Source organism: Pristiophorus japonicus, chromosome 5 (genome assembly GCF_044704955.1).
Source record: "Pristiophorus japonicus isolate sPriJap1 chromosome 5, sPriJap1.hap1, whole genome shotgun sequence".
Lineage (NCBI taxonomy): Eukaryota > Metazoa > Chordata > Chondrichthyes > Pristiophoridae > Pristiophorus > Pristiophorus japonicus.
In genome coordinates, this window is record NC_091981.1 from 159,010,327 (window position 1) to 159,034,278 (window position 23,952).

Genomic DNA, 23,952 nt, shown 5'->3' on the forward strand with positions numbered 1-23,952 from the left:
AAAGATACATTTTTTAAATATATTCGACAACATTCATGGACTAATTTCACATCTTGTACACCATACTATTCAACATCCCAAGGTCCAAAACCGTAGCGAACTAGCAAATGTTATTTCTGAAATTCTTAATACTCCTACAGATACTTGAAAGAAAGCGGAGGCGTTCATATTCATTTTTCAAATAGGAAGCATACGCCCATGTGTTATTTCCCTGCACCTTATAACTGGTAAATCCTAGTCTCACAAGCCAAATATACAAAATCAGTTATTTATACTTCAACAATATAACACTGCGGAATACTGTACAACCTTGAAAAGTAAATGGGCATTTAAAATTAGAGAAAGGCTAAAATATAGCATAAAAATGGTATGCTTCCTCTTTAAGTTTACAATTTAACATAACCATTTGTCATCTCTTCCTGCCAAACAATGTTTTATCTCCTTCTCTGCTTTCCTGTCTCAACATTCTCTGAACTAGGAAGGTCTGAGCCACAGACAAATCAGCAACAGATGATGTAACTTGAGGTGGGATAGGTCATGCTAATAACAATTGCGCTTTGCTGAGAAAATTCTGCCACCGAAACAAACAGTCCATCCATGCAGGCTGATTAAAAACCTGTTCTCCCATCTAAAGAGGGTAGCCAATCTCAAATGACTGGAGAAACGAGCATTTGCACCTGGGTCACTGACATGGGAACTCGCTCCTCTTTCTGCAATAGTTACTTTGACCTTGAACACTGCAGTTAATCAAGATTATAAGATCGATCATTACAAGCAGTCACACACTTCAGCCCACTAGTTCCTAAAAATCTACAGCCACAAGTATTTTAGTCCCTCAAAACAAGCATCTAGATAGAGATAATAACTAGAACTTCAACAATAATAGAGTTCCCCATTTAATGATACATTCACAGATCTTTAATTGTTCAATATTCTATTCAGCTAGCCTGGTTAATGCAACAGATTCCCTTAGTTTTTTTGTTTACAAGAACTGGAACTACTAAAACATGTTTTAGATTATTTTGTCCCACAAATATTCCCAGACACCAATGACATTTAAAAAAATATATTAACACATGCAATATTCACTTAGCATCCACTGAAAAAACTTAAATTAAATCAAAGGTGTGGCATTTATAGATGGGAAAATCAACTTGTCATGGCAGCTCAGTTCTGCTTTCATGTATTAGTTTAATAAAAAAAGTCAAAACAGGTGTGCACTTTTTTTAAACATTTGCATTCTGGTTAATGAAGGACGACAATGCAGTCTTCTTTAGAGTGACAGCAGCAAGGTCCATCCTAGTCTGGTTTGGCCTAAGTTTTCAGAAATCGCTCTGAACTCTCGCCTCAGTTTATAGTACCAGTGCTAAGTCATTTCTTTCTCTCCCTCTCCACGTTCCCACCTTTCTGGGGAAGATTGACTTTATTCAGGTTTTGTGTAGTAAAACAGGAATACTCATTCTATCATGATACTTAAACAGCAAAACAGGTTTCCAAACTGAAGACTTTCACTTACTAGCAGAAATGATAATTACTTGAAGATTATGGTTTACAGTGTGATACTAGCATTGGATCGCTCAATGTCTTGAACATCAGTTCCAGAATTTCCACATTTGTGGCATTTACAATACAACTGAAAAAAAACCAAGTGGTGATCAGATAGCAGAAAATCATAGCTTTAACAAGGAGACCAGAAGCACAATGCAAGATGATCTGATTCGCATTTACTATCATTCTGTTTCCCCCTGATTCGGGAGATGCAAGTCAGGGAGATGCATCATTCTGGTTTGACACCAGTTTAAAGATGTTTACTCTATGTGTGGTCACACTTACGATAAATTAGAATTTTTTTTTAAGAACGTAAACATCATCTTAATTTAAAGTATTAAACTATAGGGACTTGGACTTAAAAAAAACCCGATACCAGATAGGATGTCAATAATGTGGCTTGTCTAACAGCTCAGCCAGTTTATGCAGAGTAGCTGAGCTACAGAGACAGGGAAGGTCCCAAGTCCAGTCTCTGGCTTATTCTAAGTTAGCTAATCTCAGGCAGGGCAACAGGTGGGAAATTACAACTGGCCTCAGTGCCAGTGGGTGGGAGCCCCTGACAGCTAATCAATAATCCATGCTAGAAATGTGTATGCTTAGGCCAGTGAGAACCGGATTGAATTAAGCCAAGATACTCTAATAGCCAATTAGCCAGCTGACACACATCATCAAGAGTTAAGTATGAACAGTGCTTCCTTAAGTGAAGCACCATTTAGGTGCCCAAGGCACGTAGAACCATACCTCAGCAAGGAATCATACCTCCAAGTGGAGGGGAGAAAAATTGATGGGGGAAAAAAAAACACCGCTTTCATTAATTCCTGCTAAATTATCTGAAAATTATCTTGTATTTCTCTTGAAATCGATGGTCAACTTGGGTGTTTTTCTGATTTTACAATTGACACAATGAAAAGGGATGAGACAAGTACTAGAAACCATTGGCTAGAAAATAATTGGTCCCCATGCTTATTTATATTAGCAGATTTCAAATCAACATGCAGCAAATATTTTGTACGAACAGAGATTTAATTCAGTCTTTGAAGAGGCTTGCCCACCCTGACATTACAAAAGTACTTGAGTAGTATTTTAGTAAAAATTATGTGCAACACACAAAATCAGAGACAATTGACACCATCTTTTGTGCACATCAGAGATCAGCTCCAGCTGATTGCCATTAAAAATACCCAGACATATTGGAGGGGGGCAAGGGGGGATTTTAATCCCCCAAAAATGGGTGGGTTGGGATCAGTTGGGAGGTTAAAGAGTTTTAAAAAAAAACTGAATCCAGACCCCAACCCGCGCACTTCCAGTTTTAATGGAGGCGCAACGGGGCAAGCGTCCAACCCTCTGCCAGGAGGCGAGTCATCCTTTTAAATATCATAATGAGGCTGGCGTGTACTATTACAAATTTAACACAGGCTGCTCAGGTTTCCCAGGCCTCCGGGAACCCGTCAGCTAAAAGGAGGCAAGGACTGCTGGATCCAACATTTTCAGTTTCCTGCTGGATTCAGCATCTCTGCCTCACCCCATCCCACCAGGCCTCTGATCCCTCACCCCCAACCTCCCAGAGGTCACTGATTGCCCCCCCCCACCCACGAGGCCTCCGATCACCCCCAATCTCATGCCCCCAAGGCCTCCGATCAACCCTCCAACCCACTCCATCATCATCCTCCAGCCGCTATTCACCCCAACCCCCCCCAATCTTCCTCCTGCTGCAATTCACCCCACTCTAATCATCCTCTGACTCCAACCACATTATCTATATATACAGGGCTCCGCAATAGGTACATTAGTGAATAGCTGAGCTGTACAGGCCAAGAAGGCCTCAATTTTAACCCACAGCCTGTAACCATAACCAAAGCATCAGCAGAAACACTACAGCTGGTCTAAGTGCCCTTGCATTGTTTTGGGGGGGGGGGGGGGGGGGGGGGGAGAGGGGAGGGATTTCAAAGGAAGAGAAGCCATAGGAATCTCATTCCTCATAATTATCCAGTTACTGAACCTGGAAGTTTATGTAAAATGCGGATGATGGTAGTCCTGTGGTCAAATAGCCTGCTGACACTAGCTAGGTTTCACACATAAAACAGAACCACTTGGGCCCAGCACAGAACGATATCCCCGTAAGGAATCAGCATCTTCAAAGAAGAAGGGAGAAAATTGGTTAAGAGAAAAATGTAGACGCAGAGTCTAAGGTGTGAAATGCAAGTGAATGGCAGAACTGGAAATAAAATCTAGTGTTTAAACTGGTTGTGAGTACACTTTGTTGCCGGGTTGGGGGCGTGAGACAGAGGCAAGAAGAACAGAACAATTTAAGTCAGGGAACCAGTGTGTAGGTAAAATGATTAAAAGAAACTACGGCCGAGAAAGAGATAGACGCAAAGGAAGACAGCCACCACTGCTCAGAATAGCTGTGGTGGCTACTTGCTGAATTGCAAGAACTCCTGAGAGAGAGAGAGAGAGAGAGAGAGAGAGAGAGAGATACTGAAAGACATCCTAATTTTGAACTTAAATGTATAGCACTGAAGACGAGTCTTGACAACATCCTTTCTTTACCACCCCCACCCAACTAGTATCAAACTAACACTGCAGTGCGTTGTTTCAATGCCACTCCTGGCTTGTTCATGTCTTGTGCTGGCTTCATTTTTGCATCCCGGGATGCTGGGTACACCTATAAAGATTACAGGAATGTTATACCAATGCTGTAGAACATGAGCATGGCCCATTGCATCTCCAGTGAGCAAGTCAGTACCTGGGAAGCAAGGAAGGACAGAAACTGCTTGTGAAAGAGGAAGAATGGGGGAAGGAGGAAAGGTAAACAAGGCAAGGACAAAAAAGTTTCTGCAGAGGGTGGAGGAAGCTGGAGATCCATGAAATATATATATTTTTTAAATGCACCATTTTTTTGCAATCAACATTGTTTATGGAAGGAAAACATTTAAAACAATCTAGAGAAGGGACAGGAATTCATATACAAACCTCAAATCAACATAGATCCCAACCACCCAAACCACAGTCACATTGGTAAATTATCAACCATCCATTAGTCAAGTTCACTCTTCTCTACTTTAGGTACAGATTCGCTCCTCACCAACATTTTGGTGATGTCTCTTATTAGCTCAATAGTCAGCATTAGAGTTGTTCAGCTGGATAGGTTGGAGACAAAGGTGCACCATAAGGCAGCTGTATAATTGTAAAATACTCAAACAAAACATGAAACATCATGGATAGTTCGAGGGAAGAAAATTAACATCCAATGTATAAACCAAACCAGAACGAGGATCAAAAATTTTAGGGGATGACAGTTCTAGAATCAATGATGCCCCACGTTAGACAAACATGACCAGCATATTTGCTTTAACGACACGACATGTACCCAAAAAGTTTTCATTTGTGGGGCCCAGTGGGCCCACAACAAATTACTTTGAGAACACATTAATCGCAGTACTGAAAAAAGTAAAAACATGCTTGCGTGGTAAATAAAATTGCAAAACAATTGCAGCACTGAATTCATTATTTCTATCCTCATTTACAAAATGTGTTTTCTTGCAAAAATGAAATGTAGACCGAGGTGCTCATTTTAAGAGATGACATTACAGATGCTTTTATTTCCTTCATACAATTTCAGCATCAACTATCCGAACACTAAGATCATGTAACCAAATATCTGGAAAGATTAGAATCAATTTCATAAGTTTATAATGGCTCAGAATTTGCAATGAGAATAACGGTAAGGCTATCAGCATGCACTGTTATAAGTCAGATTTCCTCCATTATAACGATGAGCGCAGAAAGCCTCCATCGTTACAATGGAGGGTATATGGAAGCAACTTCTGGAGTATGCACATATGCATTTAAACATTGAAATCCAGAAGTAGTTGTTAGAGATACCCCGCTCCTCCACAGGGTGCGCTGTTGCAGTCCTCGCCAATAGACTTGGCACTGAAATGAATGGGATGGCATGATCTTGGGGTACTTGCCCACTAGTTCCGCACTAAAAACAGTTGAAAATGTTAGGGCTAGTGCATTCAGGAATAAGTTAGTTTTTAAACAGCATGATAAGTGATGATTACTGAACAACCGCTCATTCCCGTAGAAGAAAATTAGTGTTGGAGATTTTAAAAAAATATATAAATAAAAATAAAATTAAATTAAAAGACATTATTTTTACTTTTTCTGTCTCATATCTCTCGTTTAATTCCTTCTGTATTTCCCAATCTTTATTCCACTTTCTGTACATCATTTAAATCTAATTTATATTTCATGCTTTATACTTTCTGGTTTGGACTCTGCATGTCTCAGTGAGGATTCTTCAATCTGATTGGTCAAAGAACCTCGCTGTTGCTTGACACACACACGCCACAGATCCCCTGTAGAGGGCGCCAAAACAGGAAGAGATACCAGATTAGAGGACATCTCCACTGATAAGTCCGCAAAGAGTCTGTGGGCAGCTGTGAGCGAGGTGAACAGCAAGCGCCATTCCTTCGCCACAGAACAAAATCCGGGCCATTGTTTTCTAAACTTAAATCTTTAAACTGTAGATCCAGTTGACTATTAGTCAGTGCTCATGCATATGAAACAATTTGGAATTGTAATAAAAGCATAAGATTTACCAAAAGGTACAGTTACAGAATAAGGAAAACATTTATTCTATCGAGATATAAAAATTCACAATTAATTAAAAAAAAGCTTGCAGAATCCGTTGTGCAATATCAATAGATTATTTAATCCTGAATGAAAGCACCATAACAAATTCGGATTGATATCAATTTTAAAATATTACTAAGCTCCCTGATGCCTTAATGGGTAAATGCACTAATCAGTGTAGTAATAAGCCATGTAGACTGGAAGTCCACACCCATGATCTACAGCCACATGGATTTCAACTGAAATACCACCCCTCATGTTTTGGATCCACCCAGGATTACAGATATCTGAGATATTCAACGTTCCTCAAACCACCGCTCTCGCCGCATCCTGGGATCCACACTCAATGCTATACGTCACTCTCTACCTCTCTCTTTAGCAGCACCGACTCACTATCTCTAAGCCGTCCTGGTCCTCAGTTCCATTTCATCCTTCGCCTCATCCGACATTTTAACCAAAAACTTTTTTCCTTCCTTTCAGGTGTCAAGGATCGTAAACTTTAACAAGTCTTGGACACTAACGCCCCTCCGGAACCTTCTTCCCCTACACTTCCCTCTGATCCCATCCCTTCTTCCAATATCATCCGCTGCTGTGTTTTCACTATCTTCTGACCTGAAACGATCAGTCCTCAGCAAAGGTCTGAGCTTCATCCCCTTATACCCCCCACCTCAATGAATTTTGAGCTCAGCACGATGCGGAGCTCTTTTTCCTCCGCCTTCGCCTCCATGCCCACTTCTTTGGCCAGGAGTCTTTCCCCTACACAGCTGACCCTTCCTTCCGTTTTCAGAATTCTCGCTCCACATGGACCCCTTCCTCTGGCCTCAACCTCTCTAGACCTCTTCTTTGCAAACTGCTGACAGGACATCAGCCGTCTCAATTTCTCTGCTCCCCTCATTCACTCCAACCTACCTCCCTCTGAACTTTCAGCACTTCACTCGCTCAGATCCAACCCCAACCTGGTCATTAAACCTGCTGACAAGGGCGGCGCTGTTGTTGTTTGGCGAACCGACCTCTACCTTGCAGCAGCTGACCACCAACTCTGACACCTCCTCCTACCTCCCCCTGGACTATGACCGCACCACTGATCAAGCCATAATTTCCCAGACTGTCACTGACCTTATCTCCTCTGGAGATCTTACCTCCACAGCCACCAACCTCATAGTTTCCCAACCCCACACAGCCCGCTTCTACCTCCTTCCCAAGATCCACAAACAGGACTGCCCCGGTAGACCGTTCGTTTCAGCCTATTCTTGCCCCACAGAATATATTTCTTCCTATCTTGACTATGTTGTTCTCCCCTGTCCACTCGACACCAACATCCGCGACTCCTCCAACGCTCCTTCACCATGGACATCCAGTTCCCCTACACGTCCATCCCCACCGGGGCGGCCTGCGGATGGCCCTGCTTCAACCTCCTCCTCCTCGACCTCCTCCTCCTCCTCGACCTCCTCCTCCTCCTCGACCTCCTCCTCCTCCTCGACCTCCTCCTCCTCCTCGACCTCCTCCTCCTCCTCGACCTCCTCCTCCTCCTCGACCTCCTCGACCTCCTCCTCCAGGAGGCTGAACTTGTTCTCACATTGAACAACTTCTCCTTTAACTCGACTCAATTTCTCCAAATTAAAAGGTGTTGCTATGGGAACCTGCATGGGTCCTAGCTATGCCTGCCTTTTCGTGGGATATGTGGAACATTCTTTGTTCCAGTCCTACTCGGGTCCCCTCCCTCACCATTTTCCGGTACATTGATGACTGTATCGGTGCCGTTTCCTGCTCTTGCCCTGAACTAGAAAATTTCATTCACTTTGCATCCAATTTCCACTCCACCCTCACCTTCACATGGTCCATCTCCGACTCTTCCCTTCCTCGACTTCTCTGTCTCCATCTCTGGGGATGGCTTTCGACCAATATCCACTATAAACCCATTGACTCTCAGCTACCTGGACTACACTTCCTCCCACCCCGAAACCTGCAAGGACTCTATTCCATTCTCCCAGTTTCTCCGTCTCGGTCGCATCTGCTCGGACGACGCCACCTTTCACACTAGTGCCGCTGACAGTCTTCCTTTTTCCTCAACAGAGGATTCCTCTCCACCGTGGTTAACATGGCCCTCGGCCATGTCTGTTCTATTTCATGCAACTCTGTCTCACCCCTTCCCCTCAGAACCAGGTTCCCCTTGTCCTCACCCTTCACCCCACCAGCATCCACGTTCAATGGATCATCCTCTGCCATCTCCAGCGTGATCCCACCACCAATCACATCTTCCCCTCCCCTCCCAGCATTCCAAAGGAACCGCTCCCCTCCACGACACCCTGCTCCATTCCACAGTCACCCCCTCACCCTCCCACGGCACCTATCCATGTACACGCAAGAGATGCAACACCTGTCCTTTTACCTCCTCCCTTCCCACTCTCCAGGGCCCCAAATAATCCTTCCAGGTGAAGCAGCGATTTACTTGTACTTCTTTCAATTTAGTATACTGTATTCGCTGCTCACGATGTGGTCTCCTCTACACTGAGGAGACCAAATGCAGATTGGGTGACCGCTTTGTGGAACACCTCCGGTCAGTCCATAAGTGTGACCCCGAGCTTCCAGTTGTCTGTTACTAATTCTCCACTCCCATTCCCACTCTTATATCTCCGTCCTCGGACTCCTGCACTGTTCCAATGAAGCTCAACGCAAGCTTGAGGTACAGCACCTCATCTTTTGTTTAGGCACTTACAGCCTTCGGGACTCAACATAGAGTTCAAAATTTCAGAGCATAACTGCTGCCCATCTTTGGCTCCCTTTCCCCTCCCCCTTGAGCTTATGTTTTTTTTCCTCTGTCTCCAATCGCAGTTGGTCATTATTCTGCCATTCACACCTTATCTTGACTAATCTTTTTCCAACTCCTGGCATTACCATTTCAATTTGGGCCATCATCCTTTTTGTCTCTCTAATCTCTCCTGCTTTCCACCTCATCACAGACCTTCCCTTTTGTTCTTTCTTCCCCTCCCCCTTTCAGTGCTCCTTAAGAATGTGTTCTTTTCAAACACTTGCCAGATCTGACAAAGGGTTGTCGACCTGAAACGTTAACTCTTTTTCTCTCCACAGGTGCTGCCTGACCCACTGAGATTTCCAGCGTTTTGTTTTTATTTCAGATTCCAGCATCCGCAGTATTTTGCTTTTGTATCTACAGTCCTAGTTGGATTAGCTGAGCTCACCTTGGCCACAAAGGGTACTAAATTTGGTCTCAGCACACCGGACTTGGGAGTAGATAAGATTCACACACCTATACTCCTTCCTGGAAAGTGCATGAAGTCACTGAGCGAAAAGATTACACCAAGCTGTGCTGCTTACAGATCAAGTATCCTGTCAACAGAGTCAAGACTCACATGGCGAATGGCCACTTGAGAGAGATACTGGAGAGCTGGTGACACCCGTTAAACTTTACATAGTCATGATTCAGTGTCTTCAGAAGAAAAGGGGGGTGTTTGACTGTTCTTGAACCTATTGGATAGACAAAAAAATGCTTCCAGCTGTCCAGCAGTAGCAAGACTTAATAACCATTTAAAAAAAACACTTTTTTTTTAGCACTTTGGTAGGACTTTAGTGCATTACCTCTAAGGGCATTATTAGAGTTTGAGGGAAGAGAAGGAGTGAAAAGTGAAGTGTTAGAAATCGTACCTATACTAGAACATGTATGTTTGTTACCAGATAAGTTGCTCAATTCAGCCAAAGCACTTGAGTTTCACTTTTTAGATTTGTAGGTAGCTATGCAATTATATTTTCTGTTATCTTGCAATGATCAGTTCTGACTGCAATCAGGATATCAAATGGCACTGCAATCAGCAAATACAAGTGGTGAGATTGCCAGGTACTGCTGTGTGTGTAATCAGGTAATGGGCTACAGTACACACAGAGGAGATTTTTTACAAAGTAGACGAGTGGGTTGGGATCGGGTGGGAAGTAAAAAAATGTAAAGTTTCAAATCTGCCCACAATCTACCCAATTTCAGGTATAACGGAGGCAGGTGGAAGGGCGTGCGACCAATCTGTTCTAAGAAGGTGAACTGTTCAGTAAAGTTTTTAAGGAAGCTGCGTGCCTCTATTTTAACAGGATTTTTATTTTTAACCAATGGAAGCCAGATTTTCCAGAGCTTGGATATCCAGGCAGGTAAAAGGAAACGAGAAGGGCCAGATCCTTGTGGTATGTGCATTTGCAGCACTGTTGGTGAGCCAGGAGGAGCAGTTATGTTTCCTCCAGGCCCAACAAGCTAATCTCTACACCCCCGACGATCCCCAACCCCAATCCCCACCCAGAGCGTGATCTGATTCTCTCCGCCAATCTCAGACGTCCCCCACCCAATCTCCAACTCCGCAAACTTCCCGGCATCCACTTCCCGGCTGCTTTCCTGCCCAACAGTCAGCCTGTTAATCAGGCTGGGTGTCGGATGGCAAACTTGCTGAAAACTTTTTCAAGATGTACTGGAGGGTTTCCCGTCCGGAAATCCAGCCCCCACACTATCTTCACAGTCCCAAGTAAATCGGGGCGATCATTTTAGCATTTCAAATGGCTGCATGCAACAATGCAAATTGTTTGCATCAGTTGAAAGGACATGGACAGATCATTCAGCGCTCTCAGTAATTTGTACAGACCCCACAATACTTTCATTCATCTTTCGTCTAAGTATGAAGTCCATATTAAAAGCATGGGAGTTCTCCTCGGTGTCCTGGACAATATTTATTCTTCAACTAACATCACTAAAACAGATTAACTGGTCAATTCTCTCATTGCTGTTGCGGGCCCTTTCTGTGTGCAAAATGACGGTCATGTTTCCTACATTACAACTATGGCTACACTTTTAAAATACTTCATTGGCTATAGAGGACTTTGGGACGTGAAAGCCGCTATATAAATGCAAGTCTTTATTTACATACAGAAATAACTAGAGTTCCTTCTCTGTGTTCCCCGCCTCCATAATCACAAAAGTTACACCGCCTACAATGTAATACCACCACCCAAAGATAATTATTGATAGTTATCAAAATTAAAGTTAAGCAGCTCACTTGTAAAAAAGCTATTTTTAAGCAGGAAGGAACACAAGAATACCATACACTCAAATTACAACCTTCTTACTACAGTCCTCTTAGAGGTTTCACACATCCTCCCTGAAATTATAAAAGTGTGGGTATCAACAGGCAGATCTAGTGATGAAGTAAAAAAACATTGTCATTCCCAAAAGAAGTCTGACAAATTAGGTGATGTTAAATAAGTGTCTTACACACAATTAGAAATGCAAAATTGAAACATTATTATATGCCATGGCTGTGAAATTACACAGTGCGTATGCTACATGCAAAAAAATGTAAACAATAAAAAAGGTTAATGCCTTCATTAAAAATCCAGACAAAGGGATTTCATACAAACACACTTGCGCTCACTCATGCGAATATTCATTCTGCTTATTTGTAAGCATCACAAAACATATGCTGAGATCACTAATTTCATGATGGTGCAAGTAGCGAGGCCGCGCGAGACACAGAGCGCGCGCGAGACAGAGCGAGAGTGCGAGATACCGACCGCACGCGAGACAGAGCGAGAGAGCGCGAGATACCGACCGCGCGCGAGACCACGAGAGCAAGAGCAAGTGCGCGCGAGAGAGCAAAAGGGAAAGAATAGAAGGGAGGAAAGAAAGAAAAACCAATAGATATGTCACCTTAAGTGGTTTTGTGCATGTTGTGGTACTGTAATCACAGCAGTAGACTGTTAAACCTGCAGCCACAATCGTAAAGTTTTAACCTACAGAAGGCCCAGCACCTAGAACAGTAGCAAGACCGAAAAAGGGTATTGTTATTGTGAACTCTTAAGATGATGCTTCATACATAATTTTCTGCACACATATTCAATATAGAAATCTGTAACTTGTTTTTATTTTTTATTTGCTATCATGTGTTCAACATTCAGAGACTACAATTAACTTGCTTCAATCTCATGCTATATGTTTGCAGTCTTACAGCATGGCTTGTTACACTTCCTGTCCTGTTCTTTATGGCTGATCAAATCAGCTTCCAGACCTTCTGTCCTTCATACTCCTCCTGCACAAACAGTAGGGTGCAGTCCATTTCTCAGCTGGGTAAGTCTCTCCTTTGTCTCAGCTCTCAATGGCATACATTTTGGTTCCACGGAAGTGAGTGACAGTCTCAGCACCAAGGTCTGAAAGCAAGAGGGATCTAGAGTCAGGACTGGGAGAAATGGAGATTGGAGGCCAGGGCCTAAAGATAGGATCATATGAAAGTGCTGGGATGAGTACTGCGTGCAGTTTTGGTCACCTTACTTAAGGAAGGATATACTGGCTTTGGAGGGGGTACAGAGACGATTCACTAGGCTGATATCAGGGCAGCTGTGAGAGACGATATTGGCTCTAATGAACAAAATGTTGAATCATTGTGGGTGGAGATTAGAGATAGTAAGGGGAAAAAGTCACTGGTGGGCATAGTTTATAGGCCCCCAAATAATAACTTCACGTGGGGCGGGCAATAATCAAGGGAATAATGGAGGCATGTGAAAAAGGGCAGTAGTCATGGGGGATTTTAACCTACATATCGATTGGTCAACTCAAATCGCACGGGGTAGCCTGGAGGAGGAATTCATAGAATGCATACGGGATTGTTTCTTAGAACAGTATGTTACAGAACATACAAGGGAGCAAGCTATCTTAGATCTGGTCCTGTGTCATGAGACAGGAAAAATAAACGATCTCCTAGTAAAAGATCCTCGAGGAATGAGTGATCACAGTATGGTTGAATTTGTAATACAGATTGAGGGTGAGGAAGTTATGTCAGAAACGAGCGTATTATGCTTAAACAAAGGGGAATACAGTGGGATGAGGGCAGAGTTGGCTAAAGTAGACTGGAAACACAGACTAAACGGTGGCACAATTGAGGAACAGTGGAGGACTTTTAAGGAGCTCTTTCATAGTGCACAACAAAAATATATTCCAGTGAAAAAGAAGGGTGGCAAGAGAAGGGATAACCAGCCGTGGATAACCAAGGAAATAAAGGAGAGTATCAAATCAAAGACCAATGCGTATAAGGTGGCCAAGGTTAGTGGGAAACTAGAGGATTGGGAAAATTTTAAACAACAGCAAAGAATGACTAAAAAAGCAATAAAGAAAGGAAAGATAGATTACGAAGGTAAACTTGCGCAAAACAAAAACAGATAGTAAAAGCTTTTACAGATATATAAAAAATGGAAAAGAGTGACTAAAGTAAATGTTGGTCCCTTAGAAGATGAGAAGGGGGATTTAATAATGGGAAATGTGGAAATGGCTGAGACCTTAAACAATTATTTTGCTTCGGTCTTCACAGTGGAAGACACAAAAACCATGCCAAAAATTGCTGGTCATAGGAATGTGGGAAGGGAGGACCTTGAGACAATCACTATCACTAGGAGGGTAGTGCTGGACAGGCTAATGGGACTCAAGGTAGACAAGTCCCCTGGTCCTGATGAAATGCATCCCAGGGTATTAAAAGAGATGGCGGAAGTTATAGCAGATGCATTCGTTATAATCTACCAAAATTCTCTGGACTCTGGGGAGGTACCAGTGGATTGGAAAGCAGCTAATGTAACGCCTGTTTAAAAAAGGGGGCAGACAAAAGGGGGCAGGTAACTATAGGCCGGTTAGTTTAACATCTGTAGTGGGGAAAATGCTTGAAACTATTAAGGAAGAAATAGTGGGACATCTCGATAGGAATAGTGCAATCAAGCAGACGCAGCATGGATTCATGAAGGGGAAATCATGTTTAACTAATTTACTGGAATTCTTGTGAGGATATAACGAGCATGGTGGATAGAGGTGTACCGATGGATGTGGTGTATTTAGATTTCCAAAAGGCATTCAATAAGGTGCCACACAAAAGGTTACTGCAGAAGATAGAGGTACGCGGAGTCAGAGGAAATGCATTAGCATGGATAGAGAATTGGCTGGCGAACAGAAAGCAGAGAGTCGGGATAAATGGGTCCTTTTCGGGTTAGAAATCGGTGGTTAGTGGTGTGCCACAGGAATTGGTGCTGGGACCACAACTGTTTACAATATACATAGATGACCTGGAAGAGGGGACAGAATGTAGTGTAACAAAATTTGCAGATGACACAAAGATTAGTGAGAAAGCGGGTTGTGTAGAGGACAGAGAGAGGCTGCAAAGAGATTTAGATAGGTTAAGCGAATGGGCTAAGGTTTGGCAGATGGAATACAATGTTGGAAAGTGTGAGGTCATCCACCTTGGGAAAAAAAAAACAGTAAAAGGGAATATTATTTGAATAGGGAGAAATTACAACATGCTGAGGTGCAGAGGGACCTGGGGGTCCTTGTGCATGAAACTCTTTTAGAGTCTACCTGCAAAACATAAAACATTAAACCGTGCCACCCGACCTGGGTGATACACCAGACATTTACAAGGCCCTTTTTTTTTTTGTGTTTTTCTTTTTTTTTTGGGGCACTAAAATCACAATTTTCCCAGTGCCCCCTATAAAAGGGAAGGGGACACTAAAAGCACCGGCAATTAAAACAAATTAAACTTTAAAACGTAAAATCAAATTAAAATTTGGTTGCCGGGCGTGATGATGCACTCCAGTCCCTCCGGTGCCCACCTCTCGCGGAAGGCCGCGAGCGTACCGGTGGACACCGCGCCCAAAAAGTTAGTTTGCAGGTGCAGCAGGTAATCAGGAAGGCGAATGGAATGTTGGCCTTCATTGCGAGAGGGATGGAGTACAAAAGCAGGGAGGTCCTGCTGCAACTGTATAGGGTATTGGTAAGGCCGCACCTGGAGTACTGCGTGCAGTTTTGGTCACCTTACTTAAGGAAGGATATACTGGCTTTGGAGGGGGTACAGAGACGATTCACTCGGCTGATTCCGGAGATGAGGGGCTTACCTTATGATGATAGATTGAGTAGACTGGGTCTTTACTCGTTGGAGTTCAGAAGGATGAGGGGTGATCTTATAGAAACATTTAAAATAATGAAAGGGATAGACAAGATAGAGGCGGAGAGGTTGTTTCCACTGGTTAGGGAGACTAGAACTAGGGGGCACAGCCTCAAAATACGGGGGAGCCAATTTAAAACCGAGTTGAAAAGGAATTTCTTCTCCCAGAGGGTTGTGAATCTGTGGAATTCTCTGCCCAAGGAAGCAGTTGAGGCTAGCTCATTGAATGTATTCAAGTCACAGATGGATAGATTTTTAACCAATAAGGGAATTAAGGATTACGGGGAGCGGGCAGGTAAGTGGAGCCGAGTCCACGGCCAGATCAGCCATGATCTTATTGAATGGCGAAGCAGGCTCGAGGGGCTAGATGGCCTACTCCTGTTCCTAATTCTTATGTTCTTATGTTCTTATGTGAGGCTGGGTGTGGGCCTAGGGCAGGGCATAGGGCACTTCAGTGATCCTGGACCAGCTGAAGTCGGGATTTATACTTTGACATTTGAGAGATCGAAAAGTGGTGTCAAACAAACTGATCAAAACCCCTGCTGGAGAGCTACAAGGTTGACTCCAGAGTTGATCAGTGGTAATCAAGGGATCAATAATACTACCAATCACTGTTTCCATGGATAAGCCAAATCTCCAGAATAAGCAATGCATACATCGTGAATCTTATAGACCATTCGCACTGCTGACTAAACATACTACTGATTTATTAGTCTATGCCATAAATTAACATGTAGATGTAATTAAGGAAATACTGAAGGAGGTTTTCAAATAAGTTTTCAATATATTTGTGTTTATCGAGTCGAGGGATGTTGTGGAGAGAGCAATCTTCTACTTCTGGCCACATGCAGAGCAAAGCTCCCTGTATCCTGCCACAAAAATGCAATTGACCGTGACCTTAGAAAAGAACCAGACTCTCCACTCCACTAGTGCGAATTGCATTGTCCACAAACCCATCCTTACAAACTAAGTTTGTGCCAATATGTGAGCGGTTTTCTGCAAAAACATAATACAACATAAAATGTACTGCAACTGCCCAAATTTAATTTACTCAACCTGAACAATCAGTGAGATGAGACTCTCATTTTATCAATCTGGATTAGATTCAACCCCCAGAAGCCACAAAATCCCCCATACTCATTTGGAAATCTTAACAGATCAATCTAAAAGTTCATAAGACTTATTATCCTTTTCAAACCACCCAGAAAAACAGTGGAGCACAGTTCAAAATACATCATACATCAGACCACAATTTTACTTTAGACAAGCATCCATGCAAGGAAGACTGCCAGCAGCACAGCCAAAATAACCTCATTTAACACTTTTCAGAGAGCTAACCAGTGACGCACTTGTTGAAATACATTCAAACAGAATGGAATGTTCCCAACCGGATTTAACTTTAACCATGAAAAAGTATTACAAGAAAATTGTTCTTTATAACTAGAATCCTTCAACTCTGTTGCATTGACTTGCATATGATCAATTAGTTCCTATAGCAAGCTCGACATTTACAGTTCCTCTCCTGCAACCAAGCAGAAATCCAATTCAAGGGGTGAAATCCACAAGCTGTCAATTTCACTTACAAATCACAGCAGTCAATTGTCATCATAAACTAGGTCTGGAAGATCATATTTTCCTGCATCTAAATACCCTCACAGTTTAATCATATACCAAGGTCAAAGGCCCTGAAAATCCAATGGGGGTGGAGAAGGCAACATTAGTGTCAAGATGAGCTAGCTCGGTACATCCACGACTGACCTGAGAAATGTCCTGTGTTGGATAGAGCTCCCTTTATTTTAATACCACTGGTGGGTTCTACACCACCAAGGACACAGCTAGTTTGTTTATCTTTACCCACAGGCCACAAATTGTGGCACAACCTGATCTGACATGGAGTTTCAGGTATTCCCCACCAATGGAAATAACTGCAGTGAAAGAGTTTAATTTTTCTTCAGGGCTCCAGACCACAATCCCAGCCTGAATCTGCAGGTGAAGCCAGTTTCTGCCATTCGATGACTATAGCATGATTGATTCTGGTAGGTATACCACCAGCAGTGAAACACTGAGTCCCATAAGTGGGCTGAGAAAGCAGGAGCTCTCAATATAGGAAGCCCTCCCCGCCACCCCGCAAAATAACCCTCCTGCATCAATGGCCTTGTTTGGCTCTCTGTTGCAAGAGCAAGGAGGAACATCGAGAGTTACATTACTCAGCCTAAATCACACTGCAGCAGATATGCAATCTGTTGCTTTCTTGGACACTGCAACAATATAACAGCCTAGTCTCTGTTAAGGTGCAGACTCTTGATATAATTAGACAACTGGGGAAAGGTGCGCTGGTAATGGACTATCAGAAATAGCTATGTAGGTCAGAAGTGCTACAAACAGGAGGGAACACAAAAAACTACACATAGATTTAAAAACTAGATACTAAAACAAAATTTAAATTAAAACTTTAAACAAGAATTGCAGTGCTCTAGACCCCATAATTAAAGACTGGAAAACCAAAGCCACTGATGATTTCAGCTCACAACCCATCAACGTGGAACCTCCATAAAAACATATCTCTCTCCTATACACAATATAGCAACTCTTGGTTCCTATGGAAACAATGCTACCATGTTAGACATGATGCTTGTCCATGACAGACGTTATTTAATAACAGTAATCGTGCCTGCATTTGACTCCTTGTTCTCTAATCATAAGATATGATAATGACAGCAATTCTGGTCCATTGACTGAGAAAACGACTTTACCACTGGCATATCCTTCAGCAATCTGGAACGTCCCTAAATCTAATACGAAAACAGCAGCAAGAGCTGAATGATTTAAAAAAAAAATCAACATTCAAGATATGTTTCAAGGACGAAGCACAAGGTCAATTAATAATGGAACAAGTATTTCAAAAAATGAATGGTGGTTATGCACTAACCAAGCACTGACAAAATGATGATATTACAATAAAACTCCAAATCACAATTTTGCTCTTTACCTGCGTAGCTTTGTCTTTCATAGATGATGGATAGTGGACATGGGGATCACGTGGCCACTGTCCTGTGAGATAAGGTCCTGTTATGGTGTCTAGAGATGAGGTGCGCCGGATGGTATTTGATGTTCTCATCTGTTGAGACTTGGATCTTTCAACTGTGAAAAATGAAGGAGCAGTAAATATTACACAGCTCTTGCCCTAATGATCAAAATGATCCCTCACAGGAGGGAATATAAATACACTGTAAAACTATGTTTGGAAAAAAAATACTTCATGTACACATTAAACATACTTAAGAACATTTGGCCTATCAAGCATGCTGCACATTATTAAACGCACTATGCACAGATACGTTGTGGTTACCATTTCATGGAATCAAGGCTTCACCACCTCATTGGGTGCACCTTTATTTAAGAATTTACTGCATCTCTTCCTCCTATCTTTCTTCTCCACAGACACCCACACCATTTTTAAGATTGGATAAAATAAGATGCATGGCTATGGAGACATTCTGATCCCGTAAGCATTCCCTCACAACTTTGCCTTTCTCAACTACTAGATGCATTCTAACACCACATTAAATATCCAGAATAATTACAACTTTCTCTCTCACTGCCAGGAGCTCCCACCAACAATATTTGTTCCTTCAGCTAGTCCATGACTGGCCAACAAGTGGTACCCTTCTGCAAAGTGAGACATGTCCTGCAAGCTCTTCCTACATCCTATAGCAGTCTGACCAGAGTTTGTAAATTCTACCTGATTTGAATGTCAGTCAAATTAGTGTCTCCCAAAGAGTCATAAATTAAAACACACTAGTTACCCCTAGGCCCAGTTTTTTTTTTTAATTCTTTCTCAACTCAGTCAGGTACTATGCATCATGCAGCAACAATAGACTCTAATTTATGGTTCACCTTGTGAAAATTTGTGTTTACAAATATGTCATTCATTGTTCAGAAAATGAAAGCAAAACTTTTCTGTTCTAACATTTATGAACAAAGATCTCTTCAAAAAGACTTGCAATACATTGGTACTTTGAATAGGCAGAGTAAATATGAACTAAGAGCACAACAACTACTATTTGATTAATCAACTAGAATTGCCACTGATAAAAGATTTTGGCTACCAGGCCTTCTACGCAAGATTATATCTCCACTGTGCTGCAGGAAAGTAGTCCTCGGACATGTTGACATGAATTAATGAGGCTGTGCTTTCCATTCAATGGGGAGTGAGGGGCACAAACTTTCAAAGCAGCCCCCAGTAGCTTTTTTAATCAGTTCATGTGGTTACTGCTGTATAGCTCATTCAGTGAGTCTTCTATACAGCAATAACCAGTGTTGTTAGCCTCTGCAAATAGAAATGCACCTCAGCTCTGCCTTGCATTGAACTATGTGAGAACTGCCTAACAATCTGGGCAAATCATTGACAAAGTCGTAAGAATTTATCTCACCGAGAAAGCTTAATCAATTTTGGAGATGCCATAAGAGAAACCTGTGGACTGACTCATTTTAACCATAGCCAATGCAGAGTAACTGGTAACACAGTAGCTACAAAACTCTGTCACTCAGTCTGTCTGCCCGCCCCCAGCAAACATTATTCAGATGTTAATGGACATAATCTTTGAGGATTACATAGTTAGCATCCAGAGTAGACAAATACAGTATTGACATTACTTCCATCATGTTAGTTCTTGTGACGTTGCCAGCAGTAGGCCTCACACGGCAGGACAGCACATTCACACATGGCTGGAGATCATTTCACAAAGCAAAACAAAGCAGCAAAACTCATGTGGTGCATTGTTGCTCCAGTGCGTTTTGCCATGGAATGGTGGTTCTAATGGCACAGCCAGGAATAGGGATCAAACAACTGGGCAGCACATTCAAAGCAAGGGATCGTTTCACAGAGTAAAAATCAAAAGATAAAAGTCATGTGGCGCATTAATGCTTCAATATTATGTGCCACTGAGGGGAAGGAAATAAGTTCATATCCACAGCCTTCCACATGGTAAATTGCCACTCTGAACTATGCCAACAAGGCAAACACAATATGATTCAGGAGGGAGGGAAGGAAGGAAAGAAAGAGGGGTAAAAAGGAACTAAAACAAGTCATCCCAATCAGCTCTTACACCTCCACTCATCAGCCAGAAGGGTAATGATAGTGGCACAGGTTTGGCAGCTGACTGCCTGCTCACCCTTTCGAATAAACAATGCTAAGCAGCAGCCTAAAAAAGGAAATTGTTGAATAGGATATAAACACAGAAATTGTGTTTTTTTTCTCCCAAATCAGAAGTTGAATGATTTCCTCTCATCAATCCCCTCCACTATTGCAAAGGGGGCACAATAGTTCAGTCCATAGAAATCTCCATGGATGCCATGAATCCTGTTTCTTTGTTAGTACACATATACAAGGAATATGGGAATACTTCCATTCCACAAAAAAAGACTTTGATGTTGGTTACCCAAATAAATCAAAAACATCCCCATGGAAATTCTTATTGTAAATACTAGTTAAGACTAGAATCTGAATTAGCAGAGAGTCAAATACTCTCGGATGCAACTACTGAGAACATTTTTAAACAAAAGAGAATGATCAATTAATAATCACTAAGATTATTCAGGTACTTCCAAACAAGACTGGCTGCATCATATGCCAACTCTAGAGATCAGATTGCAATATTTATATACAAATAAAGTGTGTGGAACTTTAATGTTATGAAAGGTGCCATACATTTAAAATTATACTAGTGACATTTAAAAAAGAATTCAATTCAAACTTAAATTTTTCAATGTTTAACAGATTGAAATGATGTGAAATCTGAGGACTCAAAGCTGAAATGGTTGTGTATTTCATTTCCAGCCAGGTGGTGACAGGTTTGAGCGCAGAACTATACGTCACCAACTTAGTTTCATGAGTTCACAATTGGGCAGCTACATTAAATGGAGCGCACATAGCAATGAATTATTTCAAATTGGTTACCAATGGGAACACTATGTAGGAAAGTTTGATTTTTTACAGTAAAGTGCACTTACTATTGACTGTGAAGAAAGAGGGATGTCTGTGGAACTATTTGGTCATGGTAGGACTATTGCACTCAATACTACCCTGCATCTTGTGATCTCACACAAAAGGATCAATTAAATAGCCCAAACTGTGATATTAATTTATCATTTGTTTTAAAATGTTTAGTGTAGAGCATTGGAGACTCAGCTAATTCGGAGTCCAGGCTTAACAGGCATTTACACAAAGAATTTCCATGGGTGCGTTGAAGAAGTCTGTCGCCTAACAGTCTGAACAATCCCACCCGCAGAAAGAATTTACAGTGATGAGCAACATCCAAATCATATAGTATAAAATTCATATAAATTTGTTTGACACTTTACATTTTTAAAAAATCTGTTTTAGCACTAGATGTATAAATAATTAGGGTATTGATATTCACTACATGGAGAAGGAAGAGCAGAAAACTGGTCATGGTATAGCTACTGCACTCAATACTAACCTGCATCTTGAAATTTCATGCAAAAAAATCATTGAAATAGCCCTAGAAGTGATTTGACCAATATTATAATCCCACATCGCACGCAGAGACCACAGTGCATAGTATGACCAAGGCACAGTCCAATATGGTAGAACAACATGAGTCTTGCACGTCAGCAGCTTAAATCTGTTTATTTCCTTTTTTTTTTAAAATATGTATTTTACAGTCCTCCTCACTGTATACCAAACTTCCTATGAATGGAGATTCAGCAAACAGTGAGAACTATAAAATACTTTGTTATATATGCAGACTATAGATATACTCTGTGTAGTCACTGTACAGTTGCATAAGATGGAGACTTGTTTACCTGATGTACTATCAATAAGGTTTACACGGTGTATATACTATGCTGGCACCACTAGAGGGTGCAACTAGTGGAGACCAGGGTTTCCTGCCCTGGGGCAAGGGCTGTATAAAAGGGGAGCCACCATGCGACTGCCTCACTGGAGTTACGAATAAAGGACTACGGTCACTACAGTTTGAGTACAACACATTGACTCGTGGAGTCATTCATAAGTGCATTACAGACATAACAGACTTCAGGAAAAACAGACAGGTTAGCAGAATGGGCAAACAGATGACAGATGCAATGTAATGTGGATAAGTGTGAAGTGAAGCATTATGGGAGAAAAACACAAGGAACTGGAGTATACGCTTAATGGAAAGACACTGAAGGATGTTGATGAGCAGAGACACCTCGGGGTTCAAAAACGTAATTCCTAAGTATACGCGTGCATGTACATATGAAGTCATCAGCCATTCAACACTTTGAGTTTCTTCTAACATTCCATTACATCATGGCAGATCTGTACCTAAACTTCAATTTACCAGCCCTTTTTTTTTTCCATATCCCTGGATATCCTTACCCAACAAAAATCTTATTAATCACAACCTTGAAAATGTTTATTGATCAAGCATCCACAGGTACAGATTAGTCTTAATCCAATAGAATGGCGGAACAGGCTCTAGGGGCTGAATGGCCTACTCCTTTTACTATGTTCCTACATACCTGGACTTTCAATTTTAAGGAATTATATATTTGAAGCCCTAGGTGTCTCTGTTCATCCTTGTGCATTTTCATTTAGTGTTTTACTCCAATTATTTGGGATTTTTTTAACTCCGAAAATGGCTTACTTCACTTTTTTTCAGGTGAATTCCAGATTTCCACTATCCTTTGTATGATGAAGTGCTTCCGGATTTCACTCCTGAATGGCCTAGTTCTAATTTTAAGATTATGCTCTCTTGTTCTGGATTTCCCCACCAGAGGAAATAGTTTCCCTGTATTTATCTTAGCAAATGCCTCTATCATTTTAAAAACCTCAATTAGGTCATCTCTCAATGTTCTCTCCACCACTTCTATCGACCCCTGCTTGTTATCTAAATTGTCAGATTGCTTGTCTGACATCCAGTACTGGATGAGCAGAAATTTTCTCCAATTAAATATCGGGAAGACAGAAGCCATTATCTTTGATCCTCGCCACAAACTGCATTCCCTAGCCACTGACTCCATCCCTCTCCCTAGCACCAATCAGAGGGTGAACAAGACTGTCGCAACCTAGGTGTCATTTTTGACTCTGAAATTAGTTTCGAGCCACATATCCGCGGCATAACTAAAACCACCTTTTTCCACCTCCGTAACATTGCCTGCCTCAGCTCTTCTGCTGCTGAAACCCTCATTCATGCCTTTGTTACCTCTAGACTGGACTACTCCAACTCACTCCTGGCCAGCCTTCCACATTCCACACTACGTAAACTTGAAGTCATCCAAAACTCAGCAACCCGTGTCCTAACTCACACCAAGTCAAGATCACCTAACACCCTCTGTGCTTTCTGACCTACACTGGCTCCCAGATAAACAACGCCTCGATTTCAAAATTCTCTTCCTTGTTTATAAATCACTCCACGGACTTTCCCCTCATTATCGCTAATCTTTTTCAGTCTCACAATCCCACAAGATGTCTGCGCTCCTCAAATTCTGGCCTCTTGAACATCTATTATAACTGCTCAACCATCAGTGGACGTGCCTTCAGCTGCCTGGGCTGTAAGCTCTGGAACACCCTCCCTAAACCTCTCTACTTCTCTTTCCTCCTTTAAGACGCTCGTTAAAACTTACCTTTAAACAAGCTTTTGATCATCCGCCTTAATTTCTTCTGTGGTTTGGTGTCAAATTTATCTATTTGTCTGTAACACTGTTGTGAAGTGCCTTGGGAAGTTTTACTACGTTAAAAAGGTGCTATATAAATAAGTTATTATTTATTATTCTAAACTCAATGGAATACAAGCCA

At 41.9% G+C, this 23,952-nt stretch overlaps 1 protein-coding gene across 2 annotated transcripts in view; it reads right to left on the reverse strand.

Annotated features, from left to right (window-relative positions):
- The window catches only part of glcci1a (glucocorticoid induced 1a), a 226,667-nt gene that overhangs the window by 197,191 nt on the left and 5,524 nt on the right, over positions 1-23,952 (reverse strand). For both annotated transcript variants that reach the window (XM_070881031.1, XM_070881030.1), the window contains exon 2: positions 18,136-18,287. In XM_070881031.1, coding sequence (XP_070737132.1) covers positions 18,136-18,287 — 152 coding nt within the window. The remainder of the gene's footprint in view (positions 1-18,135; positions 18,288-23,952) is intronic.